The 16,651-nt window shown below is 42.9% G+C and overlaps 1 protein-coding gene across 1 annotated transcript in view; it reads right to left on the reverse strand.

Moving 5' to 3' along the window:
• The window catches only part of LOC126175522 (alanine--glyoxylate aminotransferase-like), a 105,772-nt gene that overhangs the window by 57,479 nt on the left and 31,642 nt on the right, over window positions 1–16,651 (reverse strand). Inside the window, exon 3 of the mRNA XM_049922349.1 lies at window positions 363–528. Within this exon, the coding sequence (XP_049778306.1) occupies window positions 363–528 (166 nt within the window). The remainder of the gene's footprint in view (window positions 1–362; window positions 529–16,651) is intronic.

Genomic DNA, 16,651 nt, shown 5'->3' on the forward strand with positions numbered 1-16,651 from the left:
TGGCAAATAATAATAATGGTTTGCTTCAAAAATAAAACTCACTCTTTGTCAAAACTAAATTGTTTATACTAACCAAGAGGCAAATTATGATAACTGTTTGCTTTGAAATAAAACTCACTCTTTTTCAGAACTAAATTATACATGAACTTCAACTGTTAATGATTCTATTTATCTAATTTTTTACAAATACAAACAAAGAAAAATCAATGAAATACATTCATAAGAGCTACAGTCAGCAGTGAGAACAATACAGCTATTGTGTAGCAGTAATACTGATAATAAAGTAGTGCTGTACTTTTCTTAGTTTCAATCTGATGCATTTCACACATTAGAAGAAAAAAAAATGTTTAGCAAATACATACTTATGACACAGTGGTCCTATATGCTGCACATCTTGAAAAACTCCAGTTGTACTCTCTGCTTGCACTATGAAAAATATCTGTGGCTTATACTTTTGTAATGCATCTTCAATCTCTTTTAAAGTGAATGTCTTTCCATGAGTTGTTTCTATTGTATGTACATTTGCTCCTGAAAAATATAACCACACCGACTTTTTTTAAATGATGAAACTTAAAATAAGTATAATACTTTTTCAGTTAAAATTGTATTTAAAAACTCTAAACGAAAGTGAAAATTAAAGTCTAGAAACTATGCTGGGAAAGAAGTGATCAACTTCCTCACCAACTGCTGAAGCTATACTCTATTAACTCATTTTTAACTGAATGAATAAGATTGTGACCAACAGAAACAAATAACAATCATCCAGTAAAGTGTTTAATATACTGCATACAAAATAAAACTTGTCAAGCTATTAATTGTGGCTCAATTGAGTGATAAAGCTTCTACTCAGAATATGGAAGCTAGATTTCAATCTTTAATTAATTTTCATTACTATATTGACTGCCACAAGGCCATGGCCAGCTACAGCAGAACCTTACACTTGACACCATTTGTCCACCGGCAGCCACAGCAAAGCCTCACACCTGGTGCTGTGGCTGCCTTGACCTGGCAGTGAAACATCCACCACTATGTGTTGACAGTCAATGTGTTAATTCATACACTGTGTTCTGTAAATCCCACCATAAAGGAGAGCCATCAAGAAAGAGGAACGAGTCAAGGTTGTATATTAGCAGTCAGAAGCAGCAGATTACTTCTTTGTGATTTGGGGAACACTTGTAAATTTTGTGCAGCTATGGCTGGAAGGTAGTAGTTAAGGGACCGATTGGCACATTGGGTGGCAGGTGTGGGCAATGCTGATAATTAGCAAACGATTCTGCAAGGCAGGTTTGTGACATCACCCGCAGGTGGGAAGGCATGGCCCAGCTGGCACTGCATACAAGTGTGAAGTAATCAGGGTAGCACAAGACACTGACATGCTGTGAAGAACCCATACATTGCTGTTACAACAGTGCCTAGCAACCTGTGTGTAGGAGCTGAAGTGGACCGAGGAAGACTGACATCGTAATTATTAAAGAGCACTCCACATTTCCCCTCCATATAGGAAAAAGACATATAAATAACTGAGTGTGGAGGCTCAAAGGAGGCAGTTGTGTCAACATTCTGTACATGTCTAGAACTGGACAGAATGATGATTGTTGAAGTTGCAGGCCAACCGCAATGAACTTTTGATGATATATTGTTGACCAACCAGTCCACTTAAAGTACCTCCAACCTCTGCTGCATCGCCTTGGAGCCACAGCGGCAAGAGGAGCAAGAGGGCTGCTGGCCTCTACTCTCTGGGTGACATTGTCCACTGGACTGGAAGCTACCATTGGCAGGGATTAGGCTAGGGAGTGAACTCACGGCTTCCTGTATGTCTGCGGTCACTGACTGTGCTGCCCTGGGTAGATGGTTGGAGCTTCTAAGGCTCACTACAATGATGGTGGTCACTTTCCTCCCTTTGGCACTCTACATGCGGCCCACAAGTGGCACTTGAGGGAGCAGTCAGCCATGTTAAGGGCAACGGGCACAGCTTAAGGATGTGACGGCCACTTAGCTGTGGCATGAATAGGAGTGTTACATCTGCAAGGCTGGATGACCAGAAGGCCAATGCTGCAGAATCTGGCACTGGGATTGGCGCTGACCCACTCATGCACACTGTGCGGCACCATCTCTGAGTTCACTAGAAGACCCGCTGTGTACCTTAAAAGTAATAAAGTCAGTGACACACTTGCTGGTGTTTCTCTGCATGCTTCGGCATGAGTCACACCTCTCTCCCAAACTATACCTCCTGGTTGTTCTGACATATTAAAACCCCTGAGTTTGGGGGGTTGCAATAATTTGGGATCAGTAAGTGGTTGTTTTGCTTTCCAATACAAAATGTTGTGTCAGAAAGTGTCCGTCCATGCCTAACACTAAGTTCTGGGTGGGAGTGTTGGTTTTGGTGAGTGGTGAGTGAGGCAGTGGCACTTGACGTAGGTACCAGCTCAGCACAATGTAGTATGGTGAGTCTAAGTTTTATTTATGATTTTTTGATGTCTGCAGTTATTGTCAGAGTTAGCTGTGTGAGCTAGGATTCAAGATGTTTGGAGTTACTTTTGTGAAACCATAGGAACCTGTGGACTTATCTTTCTTTAGAGGTAATGATGGATGTGGTAATTTAGTGCCATTGAGGTATTCATTTTGCAATTTGTCTGAGCACAGATTGCTGTTTACCAGAGCTGTCGCAGATGTTTGTTCTGTATGTAGGCATACTGGTAATCTGTCTGTTAGTTGTACTTAGTGTAGATGGGTGATGATTCACTAGAGAAATTGATTTGTGATTACGTTTTTTTTTTTTTTTTTTAGGGTTAAACGGGAGTTTGTGTTTTGTCTTTGAAAAATATCAGTTGAATTAAGGTGGAAGTAGAGACACAAAATGGTGGAAACATGTGCTACTACCTTGGATGCAGTTGCAGCTTTAACTCAGCAAGTGCAAGCATTAACAGAGAAATTTGAGAGCATGAAAGAGAGATATGTTGAACTTAATTGTGAGTTAGAGGCTCTTAAGGAGTGTCATGATCAGTCACAACAGGAAAGTAAGTCTGGACTAAGGGTGCCTTCTGTTTTATATGACCTGGCAGTGGTCACACTGGTCAATCCCTTCTTGGGTAAGGTAATGGAGGATGTGACAACATTCATTAAGTACATGGATGGTAACCCCATATGTTGCTAACCCATATGTTGCTAACATGCATTTGTCAGAGGATGCCAAAGCGTGTGTTATCTACCACGAGACATTGAGCAAAGAACATGCATTCCAGGAGTGGGCCACTGGATTGTGTCAGAGGTACCACAAGCAGAACAGTGAGTGATTTTTTGGGGAGAAATTAAGTAAGATGTCGATGCAGTGCAATGAGTCTGTGGAAGCGTTCTTGGATAGAATCCATAAACTAAATGCAAAGACATATGTACAGACCCAGAATGCAGGAGCTAATATGGTGCTGTTACAGGAGGAGGAAAATAGAGCAACGGCCTTTTTGCTTGGTATACTTCTTGAAATGTCACAGAAGATATGGATGGAGAACCCAGAAGAGTCAGTTCTTAGGATCACAACACTTATAAAGGAGATAGACATGGTGACAAAGCAGAGAGTGGGCCACTGCGTGTTCATTTCTGAAGTCAAATTTTATGAATGTGGTCGGGAGGGGCATGTACAGAAGCACTGTAAGCAACCAGAGTGCTATGCATTTGGCATAGTGGACCACTGGTAATTTGAGTTTAGATGTGGGAAGGGTGGAAAGCACCAACAAGGCAAGCAGCCATTAAATGCAAATGGGACTGCTTCAACCATCAAGAGGCAGTCCCAGTAAACCATAATACAGCATAAGTTAATGCACAGACAGAATGTAGCTTAGAGGGATTAGTAGGTGGCAGGAAACACAGATTTTTAGTGGACAAAGGTGTGAATGTGTCCATTATCAGTCTGGACCTCATGAGAAAATGGAGACCAGAGCCACCAAAGTAAATAGGTTACGTGGTGTTGGTGATAAAGGGTGGAATCGTTGGGTACTTGGGTACAGCAGCACTGGAGTTTTTGAGCAGGAAAATTAAGTGCAGTGAATACATGGAGATGTTGTCATGCTTAGGCAAAGATTATTCATTGAGTTCTGGGCTAGACTTTCTCAATAAACATCACGCTAAGATTGATCTTATGCAATGCCCAGTGGAACTCAGTGGGACTCTGTTTCAACTGGGGGAAACAATTGCAACTGAGACAATGACACAAGGTTCATCTTTCATGGGGGTGAGACCAACTAAACTGCATACATTTTCAGTAAAGAACAATCAGCAGGATAAAATACCAACAGGTACAGGAAAGATAGTGTGGGTTTCAGTGGAAACCAACTAGCTGAGGGAAACATTATATGTGACTGACCTACTCTTAAACAATGAAGTGTTGGATAGTTCAAATCAAATGCCTCTAAGGACTACGGGACTTAACATGTGAGGCCATCAGTCCCCTAGACCTAAACTACTTAAACCTAACTAACCTAAGGATATCACACACATTAACGCCCAAGGCAGGATTTGAACCTGCGACCATAGCAACAGCACGGTTCCAGACTGAAGTGCCTAGAACTGCTTGGCCACAGTGGCCAGCTGTTGGATAGTTCACACTGTTTTATCTCCAAGAGTTTAGTGCATGTGAGTGACATTAATGGGGAATAGACAATTCCCAATAGTATGGATAACTTTGCTGGAGGTTGATAAAGGCCAAAGCTTTGACAAAGGCCAAAGCTTTAATTCTGAGAGTCTTTTTGTTGTGCCTATCTGTGACTCAGCATCTCCACTATATGGTAAGCAGCAACTTTCCTTTCATAATATTGTAAGCAGGTACAGTCATTCACTGGCCTCTGTAATTATAATAGATGGTTTGTGAAGGTTTCTGCGGTAATAGCCGTACCCTTCAACGAGCTACTGAAAAAGGGGACAAAATTCCATTGGTCACAGGAATGTTGGAAAGCATTTGAAAAACTGAAAGAAATTTTAGTTTCAGATCTAGTATTGGTTTTTCCAGATTTTGAGACAGAGTTTATCCTTTTATGTGATGCTTCAAATGAGGCAATTGGTTGTGTTTTGGGACAGTTGGTACATGGTTAGGAACATCCGATCACTTATGCTTCAAGGCAGTTAAACAAAATGGAGTGTAGCTATTCAATAACAGAAAAAGAGATGTTGGTGGTCATATATGGTATTACATATTTTCAGTGTCATCTGTATGGTAGGAAGTTTAAGGTCATGACAGACCATGCTTCATTTAAATCATTGCTCACTTTGAAAGATCCAGTTAGTAGATTAACTTGGCGGGCAGGTAAGCTTAGTGAATTTGAGTATGAGGTGATCTTTAAGCCAGGGAAATCACATGCAAATGCAGATTCGTTAAGCTGCGGGTTGGTGATGTTAAGTACACCAAAGAGGAGCACTGAAAAGTAGCAGCAGGCATAGGAAAGGGATAAGTTGTGTCAAGCATTTACGCAACAGCCATATTTCTTATGCATGAGGGTTTGTTGTGTAGAAAAATGATGTGTGACCACATGTGGTTGTTCCAGAGGGTGTTTGGAAGGAAGTTTCACCTCAAGCTCACAACCTTATGTTGTCAGGTCATGGTGGGCAATGTGCAATGGACAGATATGTAACAGAGCAGTTTTGGTGGAGGAATGGAAGGGTGACATGGAGCAGTATGTTAAGGATTGTGTGCCTTGCACACAGAGGGTCGACATTACACATCAGAAAGTGCTGCTGCAAAGGTTACCAGGAGTGTCCAGTTCATTTTCTATGGTAAGATTGGATGTCCTTGGCCCATTCAACAAAGCACCTGCAGGAAATAGGTATTTTCTCATGATCATTTATCATTTTTCTTCATTTTTTCCAATGGTACTGATGCTGGACCAGCAGGCTAATACTGTAGCACAAGCTTAGTAAACAACTGGATATTAAAGTCCAGGTTGCCTGAGACCATAAGTACAAATTTTGTCTTGGAATTGATGAAACAACTATGACAAGTGTTGTGTGTACAGAAGTTACAGACGAGCCCATTTCATCTGCAGACTAATGAGAGACTGGAACACATGTACAAGGCAGTCGCAAAGATGTTGAGCTACTAAATAGGTTCCAGGCGCAATGATTGGGACACTTATTTTACCTTACATACAGTGTGTGTGTAATTCAAAAGTTCATATTTGCAACAGGCTTGTTGCCATTTGAGTTGGTGTACAGGAGGAAAATGCTATCTCCTTTTAATGTTTTGATTCCTAAATTAGGACAAGATGGTGAGTTGGTGAGGAAGTTTGCCAGGAGAATTAGACAAGTTTGGAGGAATGTACAAAAGACAAACATGGAGGGTTAGAATGCCACGAACAACTGAACAGATGCATTTGGAAATTGATGTAATATTGCATTAGGCAGTGGTTAATGGTCACTGGTCCCTATAAGTCAAAGGGCAAAATGAAGAAATTTTTAACAAAATACCAGGGATCATACCAGGTCGTGGAAATGGCTTCACTGGTCAAAAGGAATGATAGAGGGGATACCACAGTCATCAGTAGCTGACCAGGTGGTGAAATTAACAAAGAGTAAAAAGAAGGAACCTGGAATTGGTGAGCAATGTAAGATGCATGGTATGCTGTATGGGTTGAGGTAGAATAAGTAAGTTGTATAATAGTAATTTGTTGGGTTTTATTTGGTTTAGTATATCAGGGAATATGAATTTTTTTATTGCCATAGGGATATTTGTTGTTTGTGGACTGTGCATTCTCAGAAGGAGGAAGGAGGTGATAGAGCAATTTGTGATCTGTCCAGGAGGCTAAGTACAGACTGATATGTAGACATGTGAGGCAAGTTTGTTTCTGTAGGAATCAAATGGAATGAGTTGTGGGAAGGAACTTCTGCAAGCATGAACATACTTCCAGAAGGTGCGTAAATGCTGATTATACTCCATATGCATGCCAAAAACTGTATGGTTGAAATGTTATGAATGAGGCAGACTGATGGGCTAAAATAACTGGAGCTTCAGGAAAGCAGAATGATCATTAATAGCACAACTTGTGAGATAGTTGGGATGGATTTTGGTCTTCTGGCTATGCTTACAGGCTCAACTGCTATAATGTTGTTGTGGAATATGTTGTATTGGCCAGAAGTATCTTTGAGGGTATTACCCATTCAAAATTTGACATATTTAAATAGCACACTCAATCCAAAGCTTTTGCAGTTGTTGGACATATTAATAATGTCTGAGGTACAGAGAATTTTGATGGAACAAATGTGACAGAATATCCACCATTTCCTGGAAGAACAGGAGCACAAAGTGTTAGTGGTGAGCATATTGGCCATCAGTTGTGGCATGTTTCTAGCACACTTTTGCATACTGTATTTCAGGGTAAGACATAAGAGGGCACAGGCTGTGGGCATGCCAACATACCAATTACCAGTAGAATGTTTGACCAGCATTAGTCAGGGCTGCAATTAGTTTTAAGGCCTTGATTAGTGTATAAGGGTATGATACAGGGTACGTGGTAGAGGTAAAGTGTGAGTGGAAGTCCGGTATCATGAATTAGGGAGACTGACCTCAATAAGTAAATTATTAGAGTTAAGATGGATAAGTGGAGTACAATGTTAAAGATTCAGGATGAATCTTCTCAGAAGGGAGGAGGTATGCTATGCCATGAATATCTACAGGCATGGATTTGGAGAATTGTTGTAAATATTGTGCAGCTATGGATGGAAGACAGTAGTTAAGGGACTGATTTGGAACACCAGATGGCAGGCATGGGCAGTGCTGATATTTAACAAATGATTATGTGAGACAGGTTTACAACACCACTCGCGGGTGTAGAGGCATGACCCAGTGGCAGTATACAAGTGTGAAGTAATCAGGGCAGCACTGGGCACTGACATGCTGTGAAGAACCCATATGTTGCAGTTGCAACAGTGCATAGTGACATGTGTGTAGGGGCCAAAGCAGACTGAGAAGAGCTGACATTCTAACTATTAAAGAGCACTCCACTTGTCCCTTCCAGAAGAGATACACCAGAGGTGTAGGGAAAAGACGTATATATGAGCCCAGAGGCTCAGAGGAGGCAGTTGTGTCATCATTCTGTCTGTGTCTAGAACTGGAGAGAATGATCACTGGTGAAGTTGCAGGCTAACCATGATGACCTTATAGTGCCAACCAGCCCACTGAAACTACCACCAACTTCTGCTGCACAGTTGCATCATAGCTGTGGTGGGGCGCATTGCACCTTGCAGCTGCACTGGTTTGATAACAAGAGGACTGATGGCCTCCACTTTCTGGGTGATAATGTCTGACTGCAAACTGCCATCCGCAGGGGCAGAGCTAGGGCATGAACTTGCAGCCTTCTAAGTGTAGAGCTGTCTGTGGTCACTAATCGAGCTGCTCTGGGTGGACAGTCAGAGTTGCTAAGGCTCACTAAAATCACAGTGGTCAGTTGCTTCCCTCCAGCGCTCTACATGGGATCCATAAGTTGCACTTGTGGAAGCAGTCAGCCATGTTCCAGGCCATCGGTGTGTCTAATGCACACAGCGGTCACTTAGGCGTGGTGTGAGCAGGAGTGCTATGTCTGCATTGCTGGGCAACCAGATGCAGATGCTGCATATTCCGGCATTGTCACTGGTGCTGACCCATGCATGCATGCTGTGCATCACCAAGTTCAGTGGAAGGCCCGTTGTGTACATTCAATGTAATAAAGTCAATTACACATTTGCCCATGTTTCTCTGCATGCTTTTGCATGAGTCACCCCTCTCTCCCAAACCTTAACTCTCAAGCATTCTGACATATTACAACCCCTGAGCTTGGTTTTTTTTTTATAGAAGTATACTAACAACAGATTATGGTTGGTGCTAAGAAAATTGATAACTGATTTCAGAAAGTAAGGTACACATGTCATCTCATGCTGAGACCATTGCACAACAAGAGTTATGCATTGAAAGAGTGTACATGTTCTGGGTTTCCTAGAGCCACAGCTATGCCGTGGTATAAATGAAGGTGCATCACAGTGTTGGGAGTGAAATGGCATGCTAACTGGAAACATACTCCAAAGCTGAAGGACATGGGGCAGTACAATTCTTGTGGGCAATACTTATGGAGGACCGGAGTATACCAAATTTCATGCAAATGTGGTGTCACATGTTTGTACAAACAGACTGGGGTCACACGAGATAGGTTTTGTGTTTCTAACCTGTGTGCTGTTGTCGGCAGAGCTGTCAGGCGAGGTGGATGAAGGCTTGGGTGTTGGTGCTGCCAAGCAGTGTGAATTGATGTGGGCGGTGATCACAGCAAGCTCATCCTTGGCACATGCAATGTGATATTTCAAAACAACGTTCTCACAGTGGCTTAATAATGGACTTCATATCTTTAGGTAGATTGTCCTTATTTCTAGTACTGATTACACACACTGAGCTGTTTCTTTGAAAAAGAGATATGTATCATAAATTTCATTTAGGAATATATACATTGCCTGACAAAAAAAGGAAGCACCCAGAAGGGGAAAAGGGAACAAAATTAAACTTCTTAGGCTGAAGTGTATTATAAAATTGAGCCAAATGTACAAAGAACTCGGCAGTATGAGCCTGTTTAGTGTATTATGCTGCACCACCTCTGGCCTGGACACATGCACTGAAGGGTGTGTCTCAACCACATGCAGAAACCTGGATCTTCCTTGTGGTTGACATCGCAGAACCAGTCCTGGGAATTGACTTCTTATCACACCACCAACTGTCTTCAAATGCTGTTCGAGGTTCTCTGTTTCACACCTCAACCCAGTGTCTTTCACGTCTGATGATGTTATGCAGCCTCCTAGCACGGAGGATTCATCTTCAAGCTATGACCCCTCAGAGCTGCCTCCACAACCTTCACCTGAACATGCATCTGCATCACCATCAATGCCATTCCTCGGGTTCTTGCCCTCTCTCTCTCTCTCTCTCTCTCTCTCTCTCTCTCTCTCTCTACCTCATCCCCTCTACCCCCTCTAGTGGTTCTGCAAACCGATGTACTGTCCAAACATGTGGAGGATATCACCATCCTTATCGATGACAATCACATCTTCATCCTGCTGCACCTCTCTGGGAGACACCCCTTAACAAAGCACACTGTCCATGTGGTCGGAGAGGCCTGCATATCCGCATGAAGCTGAGGGCTATGCTGAAGGTAGAGGACCTACTGCCAGAAAGGCCTTAGCTGATGGATCAGACTAAGAGTGTCCCACAATGTCCTGTCTTCCTTATCCACTCCTAGTCTTTACCCAATTCCCTTTCCCAACCCAAGGTATGATGTGATCTGTGCCACGGGGTGCGTGGCACACAGGAAGATGTGTCGCAAATGAAGCCTACGGATACCGGGCGACCTCCCTGAGTAAGGAGCCTTACACCGTGCAAGGTTTCCGTGGTATGGACCATGTAGATCCCCAAATTTCGTGGGAGCAAGATGAACCCGACTGATGAAAATGATTTAAAACAAACTGAGGGGCAAACTAAGACCTCAGACCCCCAGTCATTGGGGTCAGGACTGATGGAATGCACTCTCACTACTGAATCAGGGTGTAGCCCTGAGCAAGAAGTGGGAACTGTAGCTGAGAAGTTGGACCAGGTCAAGATTAAAGCCTTGTCTGGGGCCCAGAGGAGGAAATTTCTCAGGGAACAGAAACAAAAGGAACCCTGGTGGTGGAGGTCAGAGAAGTCCCCGAAGGCAATGCAAGAGTAAGACCTGAATTGTTTTTAGGGTTTGCAGGTTGCTGTCAGGGTAATCAAAGACCTCAAAAGCAATGATAGCAGCAAGATGGAGACCTGAGGTGCTGCAGATCAATCTTCAGCAAAGTAAAGGTGCCACTGCTGCCCTGAGCCATCACCTGGGGAGACAGGATGTGGACATGGTCCTGATACAAGAACCCTACTTATATAAAGGGGGTGTATTGGACCTCAGTGGTACAGGAGATAAGTTGATTTATGACAGAAATCTAAGAAACTCCAGAACATGTATTTATGTGAGAAATGGAATTTCTTTCATGCCAGTGATGGATTTCTTTTCTAGGGACCGGCTGACCATCAGGAAGCAGCAACGTGAGGAAGGTATCACGAGGGAAATTGTTTTGGCCTCAGCATATCTTCCTTACAAAGACAGCTCTCCTCCTCCTCTTGAGATGAGAAGACTGACGGAAGCTTGCCATCGGCAAGGTGACCAGCTGTTGGTTGGATGTGATGCCAATGCCCACAAGCTAGTGCGGGACAGCAAGGACACCAACAGTAGAGGTGAGTCCCTCCTTGAATTTCTCTTGTCTAACAACTTGGAGGTGCTGAATAGGGGTGATGAACATACATTCAGGAACAGCAGAAGGGAAGAAGTAAGTGACAAAACCTTAGGTTTCATGATGATGGGCAGCTATGTCAAACAAAGGAATGTGGCATCAGAGCCATCCTCATTGGACCACATGTATATTAAATTCAAGGTTGAAATGGGAATCAGACAGACCATGGCCTATAGGAATCCCAGGAAAACAGACTGGGAGACATATAGGAGGGACCTTGACTTAAGCTTATTGGAAACTAAAACTTCAATAAGGAAGTAGAGTTTGAGGAAGTAGCAGAGGCTGTAACCTCTGCCATAATTATGTCATACCAGGACAACTGCTCAGTCACCGAGAAGTGCACAAATAGGAGTGTGTCTTGGTGGAACAACAACTTGGAAACACAAAGAAGATGGAACGGAGACTGTTTAACCCTGTGAAACATACAGGACAATGGGCAAATATTGTAAGGCCCTTGTCAACTACAACCTTGCAATTAGACAAGCAAAGCAGGCTTCCTGGAAAGAATTCTCTGAGGAAGTGGAGGGCTTGGCTGCTCAAGCCAGGCTTCACAAAATCCTCACTATAGTGCCAACTAATCCAGGAGGTACATTGAGGAAGGAGGATGGGGAATACACAAAGACAGCAGATGAGATGCTGGAATTGCTCCTCAAAACTCACTTCCCTCATTGTACTCTGGTACATAACACAGACCAGAATGCAACCCTTGAGAGACAATGAATCTCAGGCATTTGAAGAGAGGACTGGGAATTGGCCAAGGAGTATGTCGACTTCAGAAAAATCCAATGGGCGGTGGGATCATTCCAAATGTTCAAGTCATCTGCCACAAATGGAATCTTTCCAGCTCTCCTGCAACAAGCAGTAGAGAATCTTATAAGAGTCCTACGCAAGTTACTCAGGGTTAGCCTAGCTGCAGGAATGCCTGGAGGGCAGTGAAGGTTCTCTTTATTCCAAAGCCAGGGAAGACTGATCATACCAAGGCCAAGGATATGAGTCTGTCCTCCTTCATTCTTAAAACATTGGAAAAACTGGTTAATGTATATGTCGGGGAGAGGAGGCTATCTAGGGCTCCTCTTCATTCAAACCAACATGTATATCGACCAGGTAAATGATGTAAGATTGCTCTTCACCAACTCATTGGGAAGGTGGAGAAAGAACTTCACTTTCAGGAAATAGCCCTCTGCATCTTCCTGGACAGTGAGAGGGCTTTTAGTAGCACAACCTTTGATTCCATGGTTAGGGCAGCAGAGGTGCATGATCTAGGGACCACTATATGTAGGTGGACTGGGGCCATACTTAGTGGAAGGAAGGTAGAGGCCACCATCATGATTGAAAAGATGGTAATTAACACCACTAGAGGTTGTCCACAAGGAGGAGTTTTGTCACCTTTATTGTGGAATCTAGTGGTGAAATAACTCATTGAGGAACTAAATTCCAGACAGTGCTTTTGACAAGGATACGCAGATGACCTTTTCATAGTAATACTTGGCAAATTTACTGACACAGTCAGGAATGTGGCACAAAGTGCGCTGGACATTGTACAAGATTGATGCAGGAAACAGGATCTAAGGGTTAATTCTAAGAAGACTGTTGTGATACCATTCACAAAGCTGTTGTGATACCATTCACAAAGAAGCATATCCAACACTCAAAGTTAGAATCTAAAGCTTTTCAATGAAACTCTACCTGTGAAGGGGACAGTGAAATATCTAGGGGTAACCTTAGATGAGAAACTAACATGGACCCTCACATTAAGAGCATATGCACCAACGTGAAAGTAGCGTGCACCAGAAGAGCTTGTGGCTAAAACTGGGGCCTAAGCCCCAGATGTATGCACTGGATATACACCACAGTGGTTAGACCTAGGATCTTCTATGGGGCTGTAGTGTGGTGGAAGAAATAGAACAGCAGGTTGCAGCTAAGGAGCTTGTTAAGGTGCAGAGACTGGCCTGCTTAGCCATAACAGATGGAATTAGCAAAACACCAACTGCTGGGATGGAAACCATGCTGGACATCTCTCCATTACACCTTTGGGTCTAGATGGAGGCAGCAGCTGGTGCATGCAGACTCAAAACTGGTAAAAACTGGATCTCATTGGGTATCCAGAAACACACACTAAAATAGTGAGTGAGGTAAATATAGGAATGGTTGGTGAAATGCTGCCTGACTATATAGTAACTCGCAACTGCTTCAACAAGCCTTACGATATAATAATTGTAAGCAGCAAGCAAGCGAAAAAAACAGTTCAACAGTGTATGGGGTACATTGTCTGGTTCACTGATGGGTCAAAATCAGACCAAGGCACTGGGGCCAGGGTGTACAAAGTTCAGCCAAGACTGGAGGGCATCAGCTCTCTAGGAAAATTGGCCTCAGTACTCCGAGCTGACATTAGGATGTGTGTGCAGGAGAATGTGCATAAGTGCTACAAGGATCGCAACATCTGCATCTATTCAGACAGCCCTGAAATCATTGGCAGCTCCTGCAACAAGATCTAAGATTGTTGTAGAATGTCACAGCGTTCTGGTGGAGTTAGGGGGAGGCAACAGGGTGAACCTAGTGTGGGTCCCTGGCTACTCAGGGATCAGTGGCAATGAATAAACTGACAGATTGGCCAGGATGGGGGCAAAGACTCCATTCATTGGACTGGAACCTGTCCTGACAATCACCAAGGCTATGATTGAGCTAGAACTACAAAACTGGCTCAGAAGACAGCTTGTAGAATACTGAACCAAGGTCTTACAACACTGCAAGATACTGATGCCTAAGCCATGTTTTAAAAGTAGCTCTGTAATCCTGGGCTTGAACTGGAAAGAGATGAAACTCATGGTTGGACTGATGATCAGCCATTGGACTTTCAAAACACACCTACATGCAATGGGTATAACAGAAGAAGACCCTAAATGTAGGATCTGTGATGATAGTGAAGAAACTGCATCACACATAATCTTCGAATGCACTACACTGGAGAGCAAGAGGCACAGACTTTTCAGGACAATTAGACCTGAAGAAACTGTGACTAACAAATAACTGGTAAAGGGACTCCTTGCACTATTTAAGGGCATTGGTTGGCTTTACTAGATATACAGGAAGTGATACCGCACAATAAACTTGGTTTCGGTGCAGGCAGTGGCGGGTTAAACCAAAGCTACTTTAGCTTCCCTGCTAAAATCAAATCAAATACAAGACAACTCGCCCCACCTGACTGGGGACCCAGTTCATCAGTTAATCGCTGGCTCTCACCTGCTCCCACCCAGGGTCGATCACATGCTCCTCCAAGCTACAGTCACCCCCATAGGGAGGGTAACTGTTCAAATGCTGCCAGTCAATCTCATGTGGGACACAGTCCCTCTCCACACCACACAATCCTCACACGGGGGCCAATGCCTCATCTGCCCACACCACGTACAGGAGTTCCATGTCGACGTCCCACCATGGTCCCTGCCATGATAACCTCCAGAGACTGACATCCCCATCACATCACTGCCATCTCCCTCACCGCCTTCACTGCCTGAAATGCCCTCCTTCCACTGTGCTCAAACTGTGCTCCATGCTGCGGGGGGTTGTCTGTGTGGCATCGACAAGTACGAATGACATATCTCCACTATTGCAAGTTCTTTGACTCTGTAACCTAATGGCCCATGCCATCTTGCTTGTTTGGTTCACTGTACAGCTTGTAATGTGGACAACCATATGAAATATACTGAGTCTTACAGAAATGAGCGTGTTTCCTTGGGCTACAAACCAACTGAAATCCCACAGACTTAATTGATGAAAGGAGAAAATATAAAAATGCAGTAAGTGCAGCAAGTAAAAGGGAATACAAATGTGTAAAAAGTGAGATTGACAGGAAGTGCAAAATGTCTGAGGAGGAATGTTTGGACGGCAAATGTAAGGATTTAGATATATATTTTGCTAGGGGAATGACAGAGACTGCCTACAGGAAAACTGAAGAGGCTTTTGGAGAAAAGAGAAGCAGCTGTATGAATATTAAGAGTTCAAATGGAAAGAATGAAAGGTGGAAGGAGTAAATAGAGGGTCTATACACGGGGGATGAACATGAAGGCAATATTATAGAAATGGAAGAGGAGATAGATGAAGATGATTTGGGAGATATGATACTGTGAGAAGATTTTGATAGAGCATTGAAAGACCTACATCAAAACAAGGCTCAGGAGAAGACAATGTTCCACTAGAATTACTGACAGCTTTGGGAGAACCAGCCATGAAGAAGCTCTTCTGTCTGGTGTACAAGATGTATGAGACAGGTGAAATACTCTCAGACTTCACGAAGAATAAAATAATACCAAGTCCAAAGAAAACAAGTGTGGACAGGTGTGAATATTACCTAACTTTCACTTTAATAATTCATGGTTACAAAACACTAACATGAATTTTTAACAGGAGAATGGAAATGCTGGCAGAAGCCAACCTTGGAGCAGATCAATCTGGATCATGGAGAAATGTAGGAGTACATGAGGCAATACTGATTCTGCAACTTCTCTTTGAGGACGTGTTAAGGAAAGGCAAACCTATGTTTATAGCACTTGTAGGTGCAGAGAAAGCTTTTGGCAATGTTGACTGGAATACTCTGAATTTCTGAAGGCAGCAGAGGTGAAATACAGAAAGTGGAAGGGTATTTACAATTTGTACAGAAACCAGATGGCAGTTATAAGAGTCGAGGGAAAAGAAAGGAAAGCAATATTTGAGGAGGGAGCAAGGCAGGATTCTATCCTGTCCCCAATGTTATTCAGGCTGTACATGGAACAACTAGTGAAGGAAACCAAGTAATTCTATCAGAGACAGCAAAGGACTTGGAAAAGCAACCGAATGGAATGGACCGTGTCTTGAATGGAGGTTATAAGATGAACATCAACAAGAGTAAAACAAGGGTAGTGGAATGTAGCTGAAGTGAATCAGGTGATGCTGAGGGAACTGAATTAGGAAACAAGACACTTAAAGTAGTAGACAAGTTTTGCTATTTGGGTAGCAAAATAACTGATGGTGACAGAGAGGACATAAAATGTGAACTGGCAACGGCAAAAAAAGTGTTTCTGAAGAAAAGTAATTTGTTAACATCAAAATAGATTTAAAAGTCAGGAAGTATTTTCTGAAAGAAAAGATCAAGAAAGGAATACAGTAAACAGATTCAGAAGGGTGTAGGTTGCAGTAGTTATTTGGAGATGAAGAGGCTTGCACAGGATAGAGTAGTATAGAAAGCTGCATCAAAGCAATCTTCAGCCTGGAGACAACAACAACAACAACAACAACAACATTATAGAATGATGCAGTTAGAACTAATTTAATTTAGCAGTAATGATTTAATATCAGAAAAGCTATGAAATACATTTTCTAC

The sequence above is a fragment of the Schistocerca cancellata genome, chromosome 3, assembly GCF_023864275.1.
Source record: "Schistocerca cancellata isolate TAMUIC-IGC-003103 chromosome 3, iqSchCanc2.1, whole genome shotgun sequence".
NCBI classification, from domain to species: Eukaryota; Metazoa; Arthropoda; class Insecta; order Orthoptera; family Acrididae; genus Schistocerca; species Schistocerca cancellata.